This window comes from Syzygium oleosum, unplaced genomic scaffold, assembly GCF_021117445.2.
Source record: "Syzygium oleosum isolate NSW1041296 unplaced genomic scaffold, Sole_v2.1 Sole_v2.01, whole genome shotgun sequence".
Taxonomy (NCBI): domain Eukaryota; kingdom Viridiplantae; phylum Streptophyta; class Magnoliopsida; order Myrtales; family Myrtaceae; genus Syzygium; species Syzygium oleosum.
Genome location: NW_026607485.1, coordinates 25234438 through 25249905, shown reverse-complemented (window position 1 = coordinate 25249905; position 15468 = coordinate 25234438). Strand labels below are relative to the sequence as shown.

The 15468-nt window shown below is 44.5% G+C and overlaps 3 protein-coding genes across 3 annotated transcripts; 1 reads left to right on the top strand and 2 right to left on the bottom strand.

Annotated features, from left to right (window-relative positions):
* LOC115676202 (DELLA protein RGL1-like) lies at positions 1–2370 on the bottom strand. The gene has a single exon (XM_030599087.2). It carries the CDS (start codon positions 1962–1964, stop codon positions 261–263), a length of 1704 nt encoding a protein of 567 aa, XP_030454947.2. The 5' UTR covers positions 1965–2370; the 3' UTR covers positions 1–260.
* Positions 2371–5574: 3204 nt separating this feature from the next.
* Positions 5575–7002, bottom strand: LOC115675998 (uncharacterized). The gene has a single exon (XM_030598832.2). It carries the CDS (start codon positions 6666–6668, stop codon positions 5790–5792), a length of 879 nt encoding a protein of 292 aa, XP_030454692.2. The 5' UTR covers positions 6669–7002; the 3' UTR covers positions 5575–5789.
* A 5303-nt stretch (positions 7003–12305) lies between these two features.
* Positions 12306–14316, top strand: LOC115676265 (probable WRKY transcription factor 65). Its single transcript, XM_030599144.2, has 3 exons — positions 12306–12574; positions 12760–12897; positions 13066–14316. The coding sequence occupies exons 1-3, from the start codon at positions 12492–12494 to the stop codon at positions 13694–13696; spliced, it is 852 nt and encodes a 283-aa protein (XP_030455004.1). The 5' UTR covers positions 12306–12491; the 3' UTR covers positions 13697–14316.
* The last annotated feature ends 1152 nt before the right edge of the window (positions 14317–15468 follow it).

The following is a 15468-nucleotide window of genomic DNA, read 5'->3' as shown; positions in this document are numbered from 1 at the left end:
TTACAAGGTTTGCAGCTATAATTCATCTCTATTGATCAAACATTACACTGATCCCTTCTAGGATCTCTCCAGTCCGAATCATCTCGACGACTCGGATTCGCAATCTTAGAGAGAGCATGTCTCGAAAACACCGTTCAGAGGAGCGAACTGGTTCCCAAGTACAAGAAGTAATTCAGAAAGAGACTGTTATGCTGTTTGCAGATCAAGATTCATGCTTCAATGAACTTTTGAAGGCATTCATATTCCTCTCTCTCTCTCTCTCACCGAAACTTCCAAGCCGAGAGAGAGAGGATCGGGGTCCCTTTCCAGCCAACCAGCAGGCAATTGCCGTCTCGGTCGAGCGTGCAAAACCTCTCACAAGCGAACTGCTTCGTGACCAGGTTGGCCTGATAGAGTGAGACCTCGCTGAACTCGATCTCGACCATTCGGTACCTTGCGAAGAACGCCCTCCACACGTCGATCTTCACGTTCCTCGTGAACCTCTCGTGGCCCTCCGCCGAGACTATGTTCCTGATCCCAATGCTGAACATTTCCTCCGCGATGGTCTTGTACTTGACCTCATGAACCATGCACGTCTCGAGGCAGTCGAAGAACGCACTGTAGAAGAACAAGGCTTCGATGAAGCGGGCCAAGAAGGAAGGAGAGTTGTGGTTCGCCTCCACTTCGGTCAGCACCATCACAGACGGGTTGAGATTCCTGATGACGCCGATCATTTTCTCGAGGGAAGTTGGTCTCGAGAGCATAGTCCTCAGCACCACTGCTGCGTAGACTGCTATGGCTTCGCCGTCCTCTATGTTAAATAGCTCTTCCCTAATGTCTTCTAAGTTTGGCAGAAAGACTACTTCGAACGAAAAGGGAATTTTCATTGATTCCGCGACGCTTGCTAGTCTCTTCCCTGCCTCTTCTATCTTCTCTCTGCCTGCCGACCCGACCGCGGTTATCTTGAGAAGCTCAACCGGATCTCCATTCCGTTCAGCGAGAGCTTGCATCAACACTATCCACTGGATTCCGCTTCTTATTTGGAGATCTATCAAATGGATTCGGGTTGCCGACACTGTATGCTCGATGATTACTTGCAGCGCAGTGAATTGAGTGACTTGATTGAAGGGAAGTTGCGCGTGGCATTTAAGATTTGTGAGACTAGTGCTCAAGCCTTGACTTAAATCATCCTTTCCCGTGTTTCCTTCGAATCCCTTGGTACTGATCATCAGTCCAGTTTCTTTATCGATCCTTTCTCGGAGAGCCTCCGCGAAGTACAGGACGATTCTCTGTGCCGGGCTCGCTCGCTTGGACGCCAACAATTCACAATACGAAAGCAAACTGCTGGCGCGGTCGAATTGTTGGTCGCCTACTTTCTCAGCCGCCGCTAGAAGCAACTGAACGAGTTGGACCTCTCTCAAGTCTTCCTCGGAGAGGCCCGAAAAAGCGGGGCCGAAAGGGTGTGTGAGCAGGGAGAAATAGTTGTCCCTTTGATCTTGAAACTGGAGGTACCGAGTCCCAGCCACTCTCATTATCTCTTCCGTGGACAGCTTCGGCTGGCTTACCGGAACCTCGCGATTCGGCTCCGCCGGTTCGTCTCTCTTCGGCTTCTTGAGCACCGTCCAATAGTTGCTGAGGAGCTCCAAAGATGCCTTCGTCTTCGAAGGCATCATCGGTTTTTGCGCATTCCCGAATTCCGGACTGTCCTCAGATCCTAATACTGGTGGAGAGGAAACATTCAGATTCATCTGATCAAGGACCACAGAGTTCGCCCCGACCTGCGATTGGCCGGACAGATGGACTCCTTTGCCGCTTAAATTCTCTTGCCGACTTCCAAACCCTGAGAAGAAAGGATCGAGCTCGGCGATATCTTCACCTCGATGCTCTCGCGCGCCTTTAGCCCTTCTTCTCTCTTTATCACGATCATCAAGAACACGGCCTTCGTCGAAACCGAAGGACGGGTAGGAGAACGAAACATTCGCCATTCCTAAAGCTGAGAAACCTTTGTCTGCAAACTCAATGCAGAAACCGGAGGATTTCGTATTCCATGACGTATAGCAATGCACGGATCATAACACTCGACACTGATGGGTCGAGTGTTCGACAATTACAGCTTCATAAGTAGACACCCACGTTGGAAAGAAGGCTTCATTTACATCTACTCGGATTGGATTATTTAGCTCTTTCTGTGAAAACCACGTTGTGCATTTGGAGAAAACATCAAACATAGGAACAAGGCGAAACGATCCAAAGACGTTGCCGTCGACAGGTATTGTTTGCCAGGAAATAAGTTGGAAAATCTCGCCTAGGAAGCTCAGCCGACCGAGATAGGACAGAAGAGTGGAAGCCAAAGTTTTGTGGGATTAGGTAAAGAAAGATCACACCACTGTTTCAGCATCAGAGGGAAAAAAAAGGACGGCACCGGCGGCGCGACTCCGCACGGCACCCATTTTGGTGTTGAAATCGGTATCGTAACCTTTGAAAAGCGATCGCTCGAGTGTTCTCCGGCGATTTGATTTGCCGGAATGTATCGCGTGGCTAGCCGGAGTCACTCGAATGGACGTTTTTTACAGAGTTTCGGTACTACTACAATCGTTCATGAAGTTTTGACGCTAGATTAATCGATTATCAAATTGTTGATGTAGAAGTTTCAAAACTAAGAAATTTGACAAAACGGTGTAGTCTCTGCCACTATCTTTCTTTGTTTTGTTAGACTAGACTCGAAATCATGGAACGAACATTCTCTCGAAATAAATCCTGAAAAATCACAAGGATGTATTTATCTTCCTAAAAAAAAGGGAAGTACTAGAAATTTTCCTTCATCTCGTAAATTCGCATTCATTTCTTCTCCAAACAAATTGCTCTGTTTGTTTGGAGATTGAGCAATACAGTTTGGAGCCTCGTGGAAATGGACCAACTTCGCTTTGATTGATCAGGTGTGAGGATCAATGCAAGAAAACGTCAGGAAGCCAGTTCAACTCCAATTTTTCTATCTATGAAACTTTGATGCGTTTAGCTATATATGTTGTTCGGCACCCAAATTAGGCCTCATACAATTTTCAAGATCTTGTGCCAAAACTTTAAAGATGATCGCTTTAGTGCCAAAATTTCATGAATAATTAATTTAGTGCCAAATTCTTTTTTTTTTATTTGTCCATTTAAGCGACTTTTTGAGTAACTTCGATTTTCAGTCACTTAAATTACCGCTCTTTAAGAGCCGTGGTATTTAAATGATCATTTAAAAAGTTAGGCACTAAAGTGGGCATACTGATAGCAACAATCCCATCCTTATCCTAGGTAATAGGGAGAATTACAAAAATACAAAACCTAAATTTATTGTAATTGTGTCAATTCAGTCATAAAACTTTTTTTGACCATAGTCTTAAACCCTTTGCATTTATGCCAATTCAATCCGTCCAGCCAATTTTAGCCGTCCGGCACTAACGTGAACTTTTTTTTAATAATTTTTTTCCTTTTCTTTTCCTTTCTTTAGATTTTTGCCCTCCACTTAGGGCCAGGGAGTGCCACAAAAAGAAAAAAGAAAAAAATTATAAAATATTATTTAAAAAGTTCACGTTAGCGTCAATCGGCCAAAATTAGCTGGATTGACTAAACTGAGACAAATACAAAAAGTTTAAGATTAAATTGATATAATTATAATATGTTTAAAATTTTTTTGGTAATTTGTCAGATAAGGGACTATTGATCTTATCCAGACTTCTACATTTGGTGGAGACAGAGAGCTTTAAATGCTTCATCAGATTGGCTATCTGATTGGACAAACTATACGATAACAATTTCAAAACCGGACGTGATTGATTGGGCTTATCGCTACCTAATCCTAGCTGGTTTTGCTCTGATTGAAAAGCCTGTCCAGATCGTCTGATTTAAACAAGTTTGTGTATCCATCAGCGTAGCATTTCGTCTTCTTCAGCACGACAAGCCATTGTCTGTGGCCCAGTGTACTCCTTGATTGACCAGCATGGACCACTTACATGCTGAGGACCAAGGAGTTGCCATCTTTGAAAGATCACTGCTGGAATTTTTCTATTCTGAAGAATTTGTGATTGATCCATGGAAGGCGATCGGACCCGGATCGTAATTTGACTCCGCCTTCTGATTGAACCAGCGTTTGCTCTACGGTCTTATCTAGTAATTATTAACCAAACGCCGGGGACTTCGTGCAAACAAAACTTCACCGGCTGCCGATTCAATATAGGTCGCGTCGCTGCCTCTGTTTCAGTCACATTCAGTTGCATTCCATGCTGCAATTCATGCATAAAAGCAAGGTAGAAAAGAGAGAGGCAAAAGAGTCCATTTCCTCAACTTCGTTTGAGACCGCAACTGACCTTTGGTAGTAAATAGCACTACCGCACAAGTTCTGAAGGGAAGAACAAAGCTTTTTTTTAAGTGATTTGATGATGCAGTACTTAGAAATTGGTCCCAAAGACATGGTCAAGTGATCATATGGTGCTGAAGAGAAGCCAGAACATCTGATCGTAGAGGCGCTCTGCTTGATCCGCACCTATTCAGCTGACAAGCCCAATAGCCCTTTGATGAATCTTGAGGGCCATAAAACTCCTCGGCATGGGCAAAACTTTATCGGCTTTCGATTTGCTAGAACAAGTCAATCGCGTGTCAAGAAATAGAGAGGCCTAAACTTGAAAAGAAAACACTTGGGGCCCGTTTGGCAAGTTGTCAAATAGTGAAAATTTATGTTCTTTTATTCCCGGAATCAATTTGGGAACAGAAATCTGTTTGTTAAATTTTTTGTGCCCAGGCACAAATTTGCAAAAAATTGTTCCCAGAACCAGTTTTGGAACAGAATCCAAAAGCAAAAAAAAGTAGCTTCTTGATTCTGGAACAATTTTTCCATTTTTGATTCTTCTTGATTTTCTTCTTCCTTCTTGGTTTGTTCTTCTTCTTCTTCCCGGCCTGCCGCCCGCCATCGGCCAAGGCCAGCGAGGGTGGCTCGCGGCCATGACGGCGAGGCCTCGCCCAGCCATGACCAGCGACGAGGGCCACGACGCCCTCGCCTGCCCTGGCCTGTGGCTGGTCACTGGCGCCGGCGACTGGCCATGACCAAGGAAGGGAAGGGAAGGGAAAGAAAGAAAAATAAATAAATATTAAAAAAATTCAAAATATTATTATAATAATATTAATAAAAAGAAATTTTGTGTAGTTACCAAACGCATTTCTGTTCTTTTTTAATTCTAAAAATAGAAATTTTGGGAAGTTACCAAACGCTTTCAAATGCTTAGAAATTATTCCCGGACACGGAATAAAAAAGAATCATTTATGAGCAGAATCAGCTTCCGGGTACAGAATCGTTGTCATGCGCACTCTTATTCTCAGACAATCCTGCTACGTGATTAGTTTTGTCGAACATATCATTGGAATACCCTCTCTTTTTTTCCCAAATTGGCCTCACCAGTTCCTGTGATGATTGCAAGAATAATTCCCACGCTTCATCTGTTTTATTATATAATCTGGACCTAAGTCATAAACTAATGATCTCCAAATCCAACTAGCTGCCTCCTGGAAGTGGAATCTCAAATCATTTCCCTGCCTTCCACACCATGCTCAATGATTCAATGCCAAAACCAAATCCTGGACAGGTTCCTCTTATCATGGTTCTCCAAAGGGAGAGTCGATGCAGAAGAATCTGTCAATCAATGCAGGTGGTCCAATGAAAACGTTGGGCATTGACCAAGAAGTGGACAAAGAAAGAATTCAATTATCTCTGTGGAAAAAGAATGCGAATTACAAGGCCATCGCGATGGAAAAAGCTTCTTGGTCCCATCTTTTTTTTAGACTATTTCCTCATCCAAACAGGGCTCGCCCAAGTCATCTTCTAATTTTCTACAGAACAGAACAATCCCAACCCACATGAGGCCCTTCACGATCCTGACCATCCCAATCGTCACGGTCAGGTAATACAGCCACCACCCCGCGAAGTCGGCCACCCCGATGCCCATCATCAGCTCCTTCTTGACCTCCGGCACCACCACCATAGCCTCCACCTCCCCCCTCAACCTCCACCACCACAGCCCGCCGAACCCGGCCGCCACCGCCGCCCTCCCGAGCGGCCCCTCCGCCCGCATGCCGCCAAACACCGTGTCGTCCACCACCGGCCTCACCACCGTCCTCGACCAGTAGACCGTCATCTCGTGGAGCCCGAGGAAGAATATCGCCTTGCTCAGCAGGCTCCTCTCGGCCCCGCCGAGGCGCAGCGGCGAACCGTCGACCCCGGCCGCGATGCTCACCTCTAGGCCGAGGCCGAAGCAGACCTGCAGCACGCACAGGACGGCCCAGGCCATGGGCAGGCGAGCCTTGCGCAATGCCGCCCCCGGCGGCGGCGGCGGCGGCGGCTCGGTCAGCAGGGTGATCCTCCCAGTCAGGCCGTGCAAGAGGGTGCACACCGTGAAAATGGCCACAACCGCATGAAGCAGGGTCGGATTAGTATACAACAAGAAGGAGAAAGGAAACGGGATGACTCGCCGGATCGAGTCGGCGAGGATCGATGAGTAATAGTTGAAACACGAGAGCCTCGCCAACACAAGGAACGAGAGGGGAAGCAAGAGGCTGAGAAGAGTGACGGAGAGGACATGAAACCCCTGCTTCAAGATCGAAGAATCCAAGAACTTGGGCTGGTGCGGCCGTGGACAGCGCGCGATCGGCCACACCATCGTCTTTGGGCTGGTGATGATGGTGGTGCACGCAAGAACGACGGGACTTAGGACACCAAAAAACAGCGACGAATTGAATTGAAATCGATTGCAAGAGAAGGAACAGAACAGAACACAGCAAGAGCAGCATCTTGTCTATATATCTGAATTTGTGCGAAAGCTTGGTCAATGGAGTGGTGTCCACGTCCATCGTTCGAACGCTGATGTTGATGTGCCGAGGCGCTTTGCCTAGACGCCTACGCGGAATGTCATGTACAAGGTTTGAATTATCTATCTTTCTCTCGCACCCACCAAAGCAAGTAAACAAAAAAAGAAAAAAACCAAAGAAAAAATAAGAAGGTATCATCGACCCAGTTTCGATTCGACTTTAGTAATTGCAAAATGAGAAGAACGTACGTTGATTCGCGAACCGGTTCGGGGTTCATCTCAATGCGTTGAAGCATGAAGGTGCCCTGTCGTTGGAGGATGGGCTTGCGCCACCTGTTATTAAATGGAGTTTTGCTTACCCAATGCTGCCCCAGTTAAATATTTACACGTGTCATTGTTTAGTGTTTCTTCGGGCATTATTTGGATGGAGCCTAACCGCTGGTAGTTAGATAGTTTCTTTTTTCTTTTGTTTTTTTTTTGGGGGTCGGATGGTGGTTAGATAAGTTCGTGCTCTTCCAATTGGAGGGTACATTTTTTCGATTATTGCAATTGGCCTAACCAAAGTGGGTGCCACGACAACTACGTCGAGGAATCGAGGGCTTATCTTATTGACATGGGCTCGATCAGTTGTATGAACCTCATAACGATGTCTGGCTCGATTTTTTTGTCGGATCATTTGTAAATTCTGAATATATCAAATCGTTACGAGCGATATCGTCCCATCTTTATAGCGTCCCTTATTTTTTTTTTTTTTGGGGGAATAAATTCATTTCTGGTCGCGTCTTTTCTCGTGTTTTCGTGCATCAGACGAAGCATCCTCGGATGTTAGGTTTTTTTTAACTGCCCGTCCATTTCCTAAGGTCAACGGTCTGTTATGGCCGAAGAAAAGGTCAACGGTTTCGCTCTTTTCGGACCGGGCCTCAGTAAAAAGGCTCGAAGCCTAGCCCACCCTTGTGCTGGATCGGGCTTGGGCTTGGGCTTGGGCCTGGGCCTGAGATTGTCCAAACAGAATTTACTTCATCACGTCCCACAAAAATTTACAATGCGACTAGACCGAAACCTCTTTTTTTTTTCTTTTCTTTTCTTTCTTTTTAATTTCCTCAGACAAATAGATATGATACTTGTCAATCCCGAGAAAAAAATTAATTTTAAATAAAATTCAAATGCGAAATCATATGATAGAATCGCATCAGGACGTAATGACTGACTAATCTTGGAATTTCTCGTCATCCTTTTAAGAGGAGCGTGTTCGGAAGTTGTATGTGAGCGAGAGAACACAAGTAAGTAGAAACCAATTACATTTGTAGTTTGGCTTCCCTTTTTCCCATTTCCCCTAATCGACCCGAAAAATTGGGGAGAGGGAGAGAGATATTATGATTGAAAACTATATATATAGACGTGCCTTATAAGGCGCATGCTGAGTATCTAGTATTGAATCTTAAAGAAATTTTCAACCCGACATATCGCAATTGCCATCAGTAACTTTGATAAAAAAAAAAGAGACATGTTACCGGACCAGTATATATCGGAAAAAATAAAATACCTTAGTGCCAAACTCATCTCAAGCCCTCTTTAATAAAAATGTCCAAACCTTGGACGTGTTCAAACGTACGTAGGTCCTACGTGACCCCCCAATGTGACCTCCATACAAAGAACAAGTCTTGCCCATTGACATTTCAATCGAATGGAAATAAAAATCTTAAACACATGCATGGGACCTAGACAAACCAAAGTGACGTAGACACCTTTCTTTCTTCTTTTCTTTTTTGGATAACACTAAACTTCGCCGACCCCCCAAAAACAAAATACCGATACGTACATATATTTTTATACGGAACACTGCATGACGTCCGTGAAAATCTCGTCCACATGAAATTGATTCGGATAAATATCGTACAATTTATTATATATATGCACGACATACATTCAGGAAAAAAATTTACGATTTAAGAAATTAGAAATATATAATAAATATTGAAGGCAACTTGCCCTAATATTGTTCCTTGTGCTGGCTCAATGCTCTGAGGTTACGTCATATTTGGCGAAACCGTACGCCAAGAAAAGTTCAGAAATATGTAGCCGACCCGACTAAAGTTAAGGAAGAAAATAAAATCAAATAAAATAAACTGCGCCTGCGCTAGTGTCATTTTCTGCTTAAAAAAAATTAAAATAAAAGCAGTGGTTGTGCGGAGTAACTAAAGTTTTATCTATTTACTATGTACAAAAAACCCCTATTTCATTATTTAGTTTTTTCTTCGGAGAACACGATTTCATTTTTTTTATTATGCCATTGTCGTCCTCGTACATGGCGTAATTATAAGAAATCGAAATTTAAGATAATTAAATAAAATTATTGATGAGGGAAAATTCATCTTTTCCTCGGGTTGGTAAATGCTTCAACTCCGCAAATTTCGAATTGAATTAAGGTTTCGTTTATTTCAAGGAAAATGAATGATTTGAAATTTTTTTATCTTATAAGTAATTGTTTGAATCGTTTTAGATAATTAGTCAATGAATTTTTTTTTCATTATTGACAGAAATTTATGTCTAAACATTTTCCTAAACGGTGAAAATATTTTTTCTTTCATCCATTTTGTAAGTGATATAAGCGATCATTTTTAGAAAAAAAAATTTCAAATTATTCATTTTCTATGTAACAAAAGCACATGCCAAGATATTCCCTTCTAGAAACTATGACTTGCGGTGCGCGGATAGGTTTAGCTTCATCAACACCCTCACCATACGAATACATCAACAACATGTCGAACTACCAGAGATCGAACGCCTCTAAGGAACTCCAAGATCTAGATATAGATTGGGAGTAAAAAACTCCCAAATTTAGATCTAAACCTAAATCGAGAGAGGAGAGCTCCTGCCGAATCTTGGAGAAGTTATAGCCACGTCCTGGACATCCTGCTGGTTGGACTGGTGATGATGTTCTCACAAATTTTCAGTTACAAGCAAATTTATTCACCACGACTAGTGAAGAAAAGCTACAGCAATGCGCGAAGGAAGACACCAAACGAGACGAAAAGAGACTCCCAGATTAGATCGGGAGAGAAAAAACAGAAAATCAAAGCCTAGAAAAGAAAGGCAATGCCCGTAGGTGAAGTTTCTTTGAGAGACGGTTTTTTGGAAGAGAGAGATGCCGATAGAGAGAGATCAGGGTTTTTCACAATTACAATAACTGATATTGTAAAATGCACCGAGACTTTATCACTATGTGAAAAAGCTAATATCTTTAGGCCTTATTGAAGTCCTTGTGAACGCGACCTCACTGACTTGAATATGTGATATTTTGGTGGATAAAAACAAAGAGAAGACGCCAACGTCAGCGATTTCCGGTTAAAATTGGTCGGATTGACTGAATTGATAAATTGTCAAGAGATTCATGACTAAATTGGCTAAATAAAGTTTATGACCGAATTAGCAGAATTGCAATATGCTTATAGCTTTTTTGGTAATTTTTCCTAAAGATATTAGGGAATAAAAGAGGAAATTTGATTCTAAAAATAAATACAAGGTTCTGTTTACTTCATATAATACTAATAGCATACATTAATGCTCCGTTTCTTTGGCAAAAAGAAATTTCTGGGAAAATATCTCCTCATTTTTTGACGTTTGTATCGCTTAAAAATATGGGTTGATAGAAAACCTTTTCCAAGTTCTTAAAAAATCTATGCTTAAATTCATGTAAATGATTTTTTCTTTGAAAAATTTTAAAATCATTAGGCACGGGAACCTCATCGCCAATACTGGGTCCTTGGCAGCGTGCTTGAGTTCAGAGGTTGGGGTCGGGCCCAAGTCCATCGAGGCCAGGTGTAGGTCCAAAGAGGCCAGGCCTGAGACCCTGATGCTTGTGCCTATGCTTAGTTCCTTGACGCTCCAGCCTAGGTCCACCAAGGCCAGGCCTAGGACCACGGCGCCTAGGCCAGAGTCCACAAAGAACGGGCCCGGGACCTTGATGCTTGTGCCCCGGCCCCTAACGCCGAGGCCCAAGACCCCGACGCATAGGCCCTAGTCCAAAGAGGCCGAGCCTAGGTTCACAAAGGTCGGTCTCGAGTCCACAGAAGTCAGGCCCGGGATCTCGATGCCCATGCCGGCTGCCCGTGCCCAAAGTCACTAGCGATCGAATAGTGCATGCCTATTGAGGAAAATAAGACTGGTTTTCATTTTCAAATGTTAGAAAAAAAAATTTACAATTCATTTTCAGATTTCAGCTAAACACCGGAAAAATTTGTCATTTTCCAGGAAAATGACTTCTTGGAAAACATTATTAAAAAATGTTAAATTTTTCGCGAAACAAACGGAGTCTAAATAATGTGTTTGTTTAGGGGAAAACTTCATTATAAATGAAAATACTTTCTAGGAAATTATTTTCAAAAAAAAATATTTTCCCCTTTCCAGGTTAGGGAATTATTCTTCCTAACTTTAAATATGCATATTTTCTTCGACCGTAAATAGTTTTTCGTTGATTGATCATTTTCAGCAAATCCAAGCGTGTAAAAATCCAGAAAACTAATTCCTGAAAAATTATTTCACTCAAACAAGCACGCCCTAAATGTACGCACCTAACCGGTGCACAATATGATCGCGAAGGGCAACCGAAGTGTACACATTATGGTGCCATCCTCTTTCACGATCATGAATCTCATGAATTTGGGACTCCACACACAAGTGCAAAAGTTTAGGCATATTCAATAGAGGGTGCCTCATGATTCCGCCCAAAAAAGCAAAAAAAGGCGGGGGCAAATTGCCATAAAGGAGGCGCCACTAAAATCACCTGCGATTTCACCTTTTTGTGCGCGTATCTTCCCTCGTGCACTTCCTCAGCTCAGCCAAGAACACCCACGCGCCACGTCGCCACGCCCTCCACCGAATCCCAGCAATGGCAGCCGTACTTCTGTCAGCCCTTTTGCGTTCGGCAAAGTCCCAACGTGTGTCCGCGTCCGCTCAAGATTTTTCGAATTCCAAATTGGCTCCGGGCCCCCCGTCCTCTGCCGTCCACGTGGCGGCAGGGGATTGCTCGGACACGCCCGTCGAAATTCATTGCCACTAAGAGCAAGATTATTTGACGAGATCGTATTATTGATCATGTGATGGATCAAGTTAAACATAATATTTAGAAAATACGCGGAATTCGGATTTTTCAGCAATATTGAGATGAGATTTCGAGCCAATCGGATCAGTCCACCACAGCGATGTAAAGAGAGCATATGCTTGTCACCATTGATTAATTAAGACGTGGGGCCGACATGCCGAATAAATTAGCATGCTTGTTTTTTTTATTCATAAATATGCGTAACTATGTGTGTGTGGGTCGGGCCGGATATTATATTGGAAGGTGGAGAGGCTAGTGGGGGGGGAAGGGAGAGTAGTGACATGCATGGCTGTGATCATAGCTCTTTTAATAAATGAGTGACAAGAGATGAGGGGAAAGCAACTTGCTCCTTTGTCATTTCTCTCCCTATCCCCTCCCCCCTCCTTGCTTCCTCTTTGTCCCTCTCTCTCCCTCTCTATCTCTCTCTCTCCCTCAAGCAATTGGAGCACATCTTGATCCATACATAACTCTTCTCACCTGCTTCTGCTGCTTCCTGATCTTGACAACAATTCTGGGTTTCTTGAGAAGTACGTGTTTTGTGAAGCAGCAGTAGAATCTGCGGGCACACATCGCTCATGGCTGCTGATTCTCTCACGCCAAAGCTTGACATGGAGGATTCTGAGGAGACTAAGCCAGAGGCTCAGGCATCCAAGAAAAGGTAAAGAGGCTTGATGAGTGCATGCATCATGAGAGAGTGCATTTTTTTTTCAGGGAAATCTTCTTCTGCATTCGCCTTTTGAGCCTTCTGATTTGCTTTAAAACCAAGACTTACATCACTCTTTCTTTTATTTGTTTGTTTTTTTTTTGGGGGGGAGTAATGGATTGCGGCATGATTTGTTGCAGGAAGGTGGTCCACAAGACAGTTGTGAGGGTGAAGACGGAAGCAAACGTGGGGAAGCAGAAGAGTGAAGGGCCACCTTCTGATTTCTGGTCTTGGAGGAAATATGGGCAAAAGCCAATCAAAGGATCACCTTACCCAAGGTATCATCTTTGTACCCCTTTTTCTTTTTTGCCCTTAAATCCCATGCAAATGCTCCGTGCTCTCTCTCTCTCTTCTAGTCTCTTTTTTGGCCATGATTGTTCTCTCTTGCCTCAAAAGCATGACTAGTTCCTGATATGTCTTTTTGGCTCTGGCATTTATTTTGGCAGAGGGTACTACAGATGCAGCACATCAAAGGGGTGTTCGGCCAAGAAGCAAGTGGAGAGATGCAAGACAGATGCTTCAGTCCTGGTCATCACCTACACATCCACCCACAACCACCCAGGCCCCGACATTCACTCCCTCAACCCCACCATTCCACCATCCGAGGCCGATGATGATCCTGAAGAAACCACGATCGCCGTCTCTCCCACCGTCTCAGCCCAAGATGAAGACCCAGAGCAAGATCAAGATCAAGATCAAGAACAGGAACGCCGTCTTGATCTCGGTGACAAACAAGATCGAGATCAACGCACCCATGTGGCCATTGATGAGGAAGGCCGCACGCAAGAAGATCGCTTCCACTACCTCCGATCTCCGACCGACTGTTCTTCCCACGACTTGGTGACTGAACAAGAAGACACGCTTTCTCTGCAACTGCTGCACGTGTACGAAGAGCCTCTAGTTTCTTGCTCCCGCGAGGATCCGAGCGGCGTCGCGGCAGCGGCCCTGCCGCCCGAACCGGAAGAGGGTCACGACTTCTTCGACGAGCTCGAGGAGCTCCCCGCGTTCTCTTACTTCGCGAACCTCAAGAGGAGCAACTGCTTCTTCGACGACAGGATTCCTGTCGTCCCTTCTTGATCCGGGCGCAGGAGTGCGATGCTGTTTCCTCGGTTTCTCGCATCCTTGGGAAGGAGAAAGAATTGTACCCACCGAAACTTTGTCCATTAACCTCATGTTGTTGGGTTAGTGCGCATTCTCGATGGTGTCTTAGAAGTTGCTTCTTTTTGAGCGCATGTTGCGATCTGTGCAAAGACGAGAGAGCGAGTAAGACGAAGATGGTGGGGCATAGGGTCATTATCTTTTCTTGGAGAAGTAGGGATAGTATGGCTCTTGTGTGATGGCAATTGAATTGAACACACCACTTTGTGAACTTACTTGGCACTTTACATGTTCTCCCATGTCAATTCGTATGTCGAAAAAGATGGCACGAGGATCACGAGTGGGTGCGCTCAGAGATCGTTCGAGGATAAGGCTTTACTTGGATGGAGTGGTTGAGCCTATGACAGTGAAATGGTTTTTTTGTAGCTTTCGATGCTCCATGACTTTTCTTGATGTTCATAGGCCGGAAGTTGGCTCGAAACTCACATCATCATCCATGTTCCGTAAGGGAAAGGATTCTCAGATCTTAACAGATCGTAACTTCTTGTAATTTTTGGCAATTCTTGTATAAAATATCGTAACCGACGAGATTACTCTTATTTTGTCCGACGGTCATCGAGGGGTCGGGACTGGTCCCATGAGAATCATTGGAAACGCACCCCGTGCATCTAGCCTTCTTTGTTCTTTTCCGCAGGTTCATCAAACCTCTGGGTTTGTCTCTAGTTGGGGGATGTTTTCTTGCGTGGGGAGCTTCGGATTCCTCCTGCAAAATGCCAAGAGGAAAGCGTGCGCACTGCCGAAAAACTGCCGCCTGTGGAGCTATGTACGTGAAGGACGTCTAGATAGATACTGTTCCGTATAGAATCTGCTAAAGTAGGGGGTGTGTAGAAATAAAAAAAGTGGCACTTGGAGGAAACAATCTGACCAACAAAAAGCCTAACCCTTTTACGCTCCCCGTAAAAATAAGAGTTATCATGAGAAATCTCAAATCGATACATTTGTGATAAATTTATCTTAATATCCAAATCGATATATATGTGACAAATTTATCCCAAACTGAATCACGCGTAACACAGGAAAAAGTGTTAGAAAGGTCATAAACCTATTGCATTAGTACCAATTCAGTTCTAAACATTTTTGTCTTCATGTCAATTCAGTCTTTCCGGCTAATTTTGGCCGGTTATTGCTGATGTGAATGCCAGCTAGCCTATATAGCACCGCCGGCGATGACGTGGACAACTTCTAATAATATTTTTCAAAATTTTTATTTATTTTTTAAAATTCTCTTTTCTTTTTATTTTTTTTCTTTCCCTTTCTTCTTCCTCCAACCGGTTGCTGGTCCGGCGAGCCCCGCCGACCACTGGCGAGGCACAACCTCGCCAGATCTAGCGAGGTCGGGCCTCACCCATGACCAGCGAGGCCCAACCTCACTACCTCACGAGGCCGCCCTTGCGACCATCCGGCGAGGTCGAAGGCCGCTGCAACCTAGTGGCCCTTAGTGGGGGCTCGAGCCTCGCCAGCGGCTTGGCAAGGTCAAAGTTGCGGCCTTCGCCCTAGCCAGAGGCTGCGCGGTCGCAACCTTCAACCTCACCGGATGGTTGCAAGGGTAGCCTTGCGCTGGGCTGGCGAGGTTGAGCCTTGCCAGCCATGGGTGAGGCCCAACCTCGCCAGATCCGTCAAGGTCGTGCCTCGCCCAATTGCGAGGTCACTGCCTTCGACCTCGCGATCACAAGCGAGGGCTCGCCAATGGC

What these genes read in the sequence shown, in the direction of transcription:
- LOC115676202 (XM_030599087.2), bottom strand. Translation starts at nt 1,964, where the DNA reads ATGGCGAATGTTTCGTTCTCCTACCCGTCCTTCGGTTTCGACGAAGGC.
- LOC115675998 (XM_030598832.2), bottom strand. Translation starts at nt 6,668, where the DNA reads ATGGTGTGGCCGATCGCGCGCTGTCCACGGCCGCACCAGCCCAAGTTC.
- LOC115676265 (XM_030599144.2), top strand. Translation starts at nt 12,492, where the DNA reads ATGGCTGCTGATTCTCTCACGCCAAAGCTTGACATGGAGGATTCTGAG. An exon ending in GCTCAGGCATCCAAGAAAAG is followed by an intron (nt 12,575 to 12,759) that starts GTAAAGAGGCTT and finishes GATTTGTTGCAG; the next exon opens with GAAGGTGGTCCACAAGACAG. An exon ending in AAAGGATCACCTTACCCAAG is followed by an intron (nt 12,898 to 13,065) that starts GTATCATCTTTG and finishes TTATTTTGGCAG; the next exon opens with AGGGTACTACAGATGCAGCA.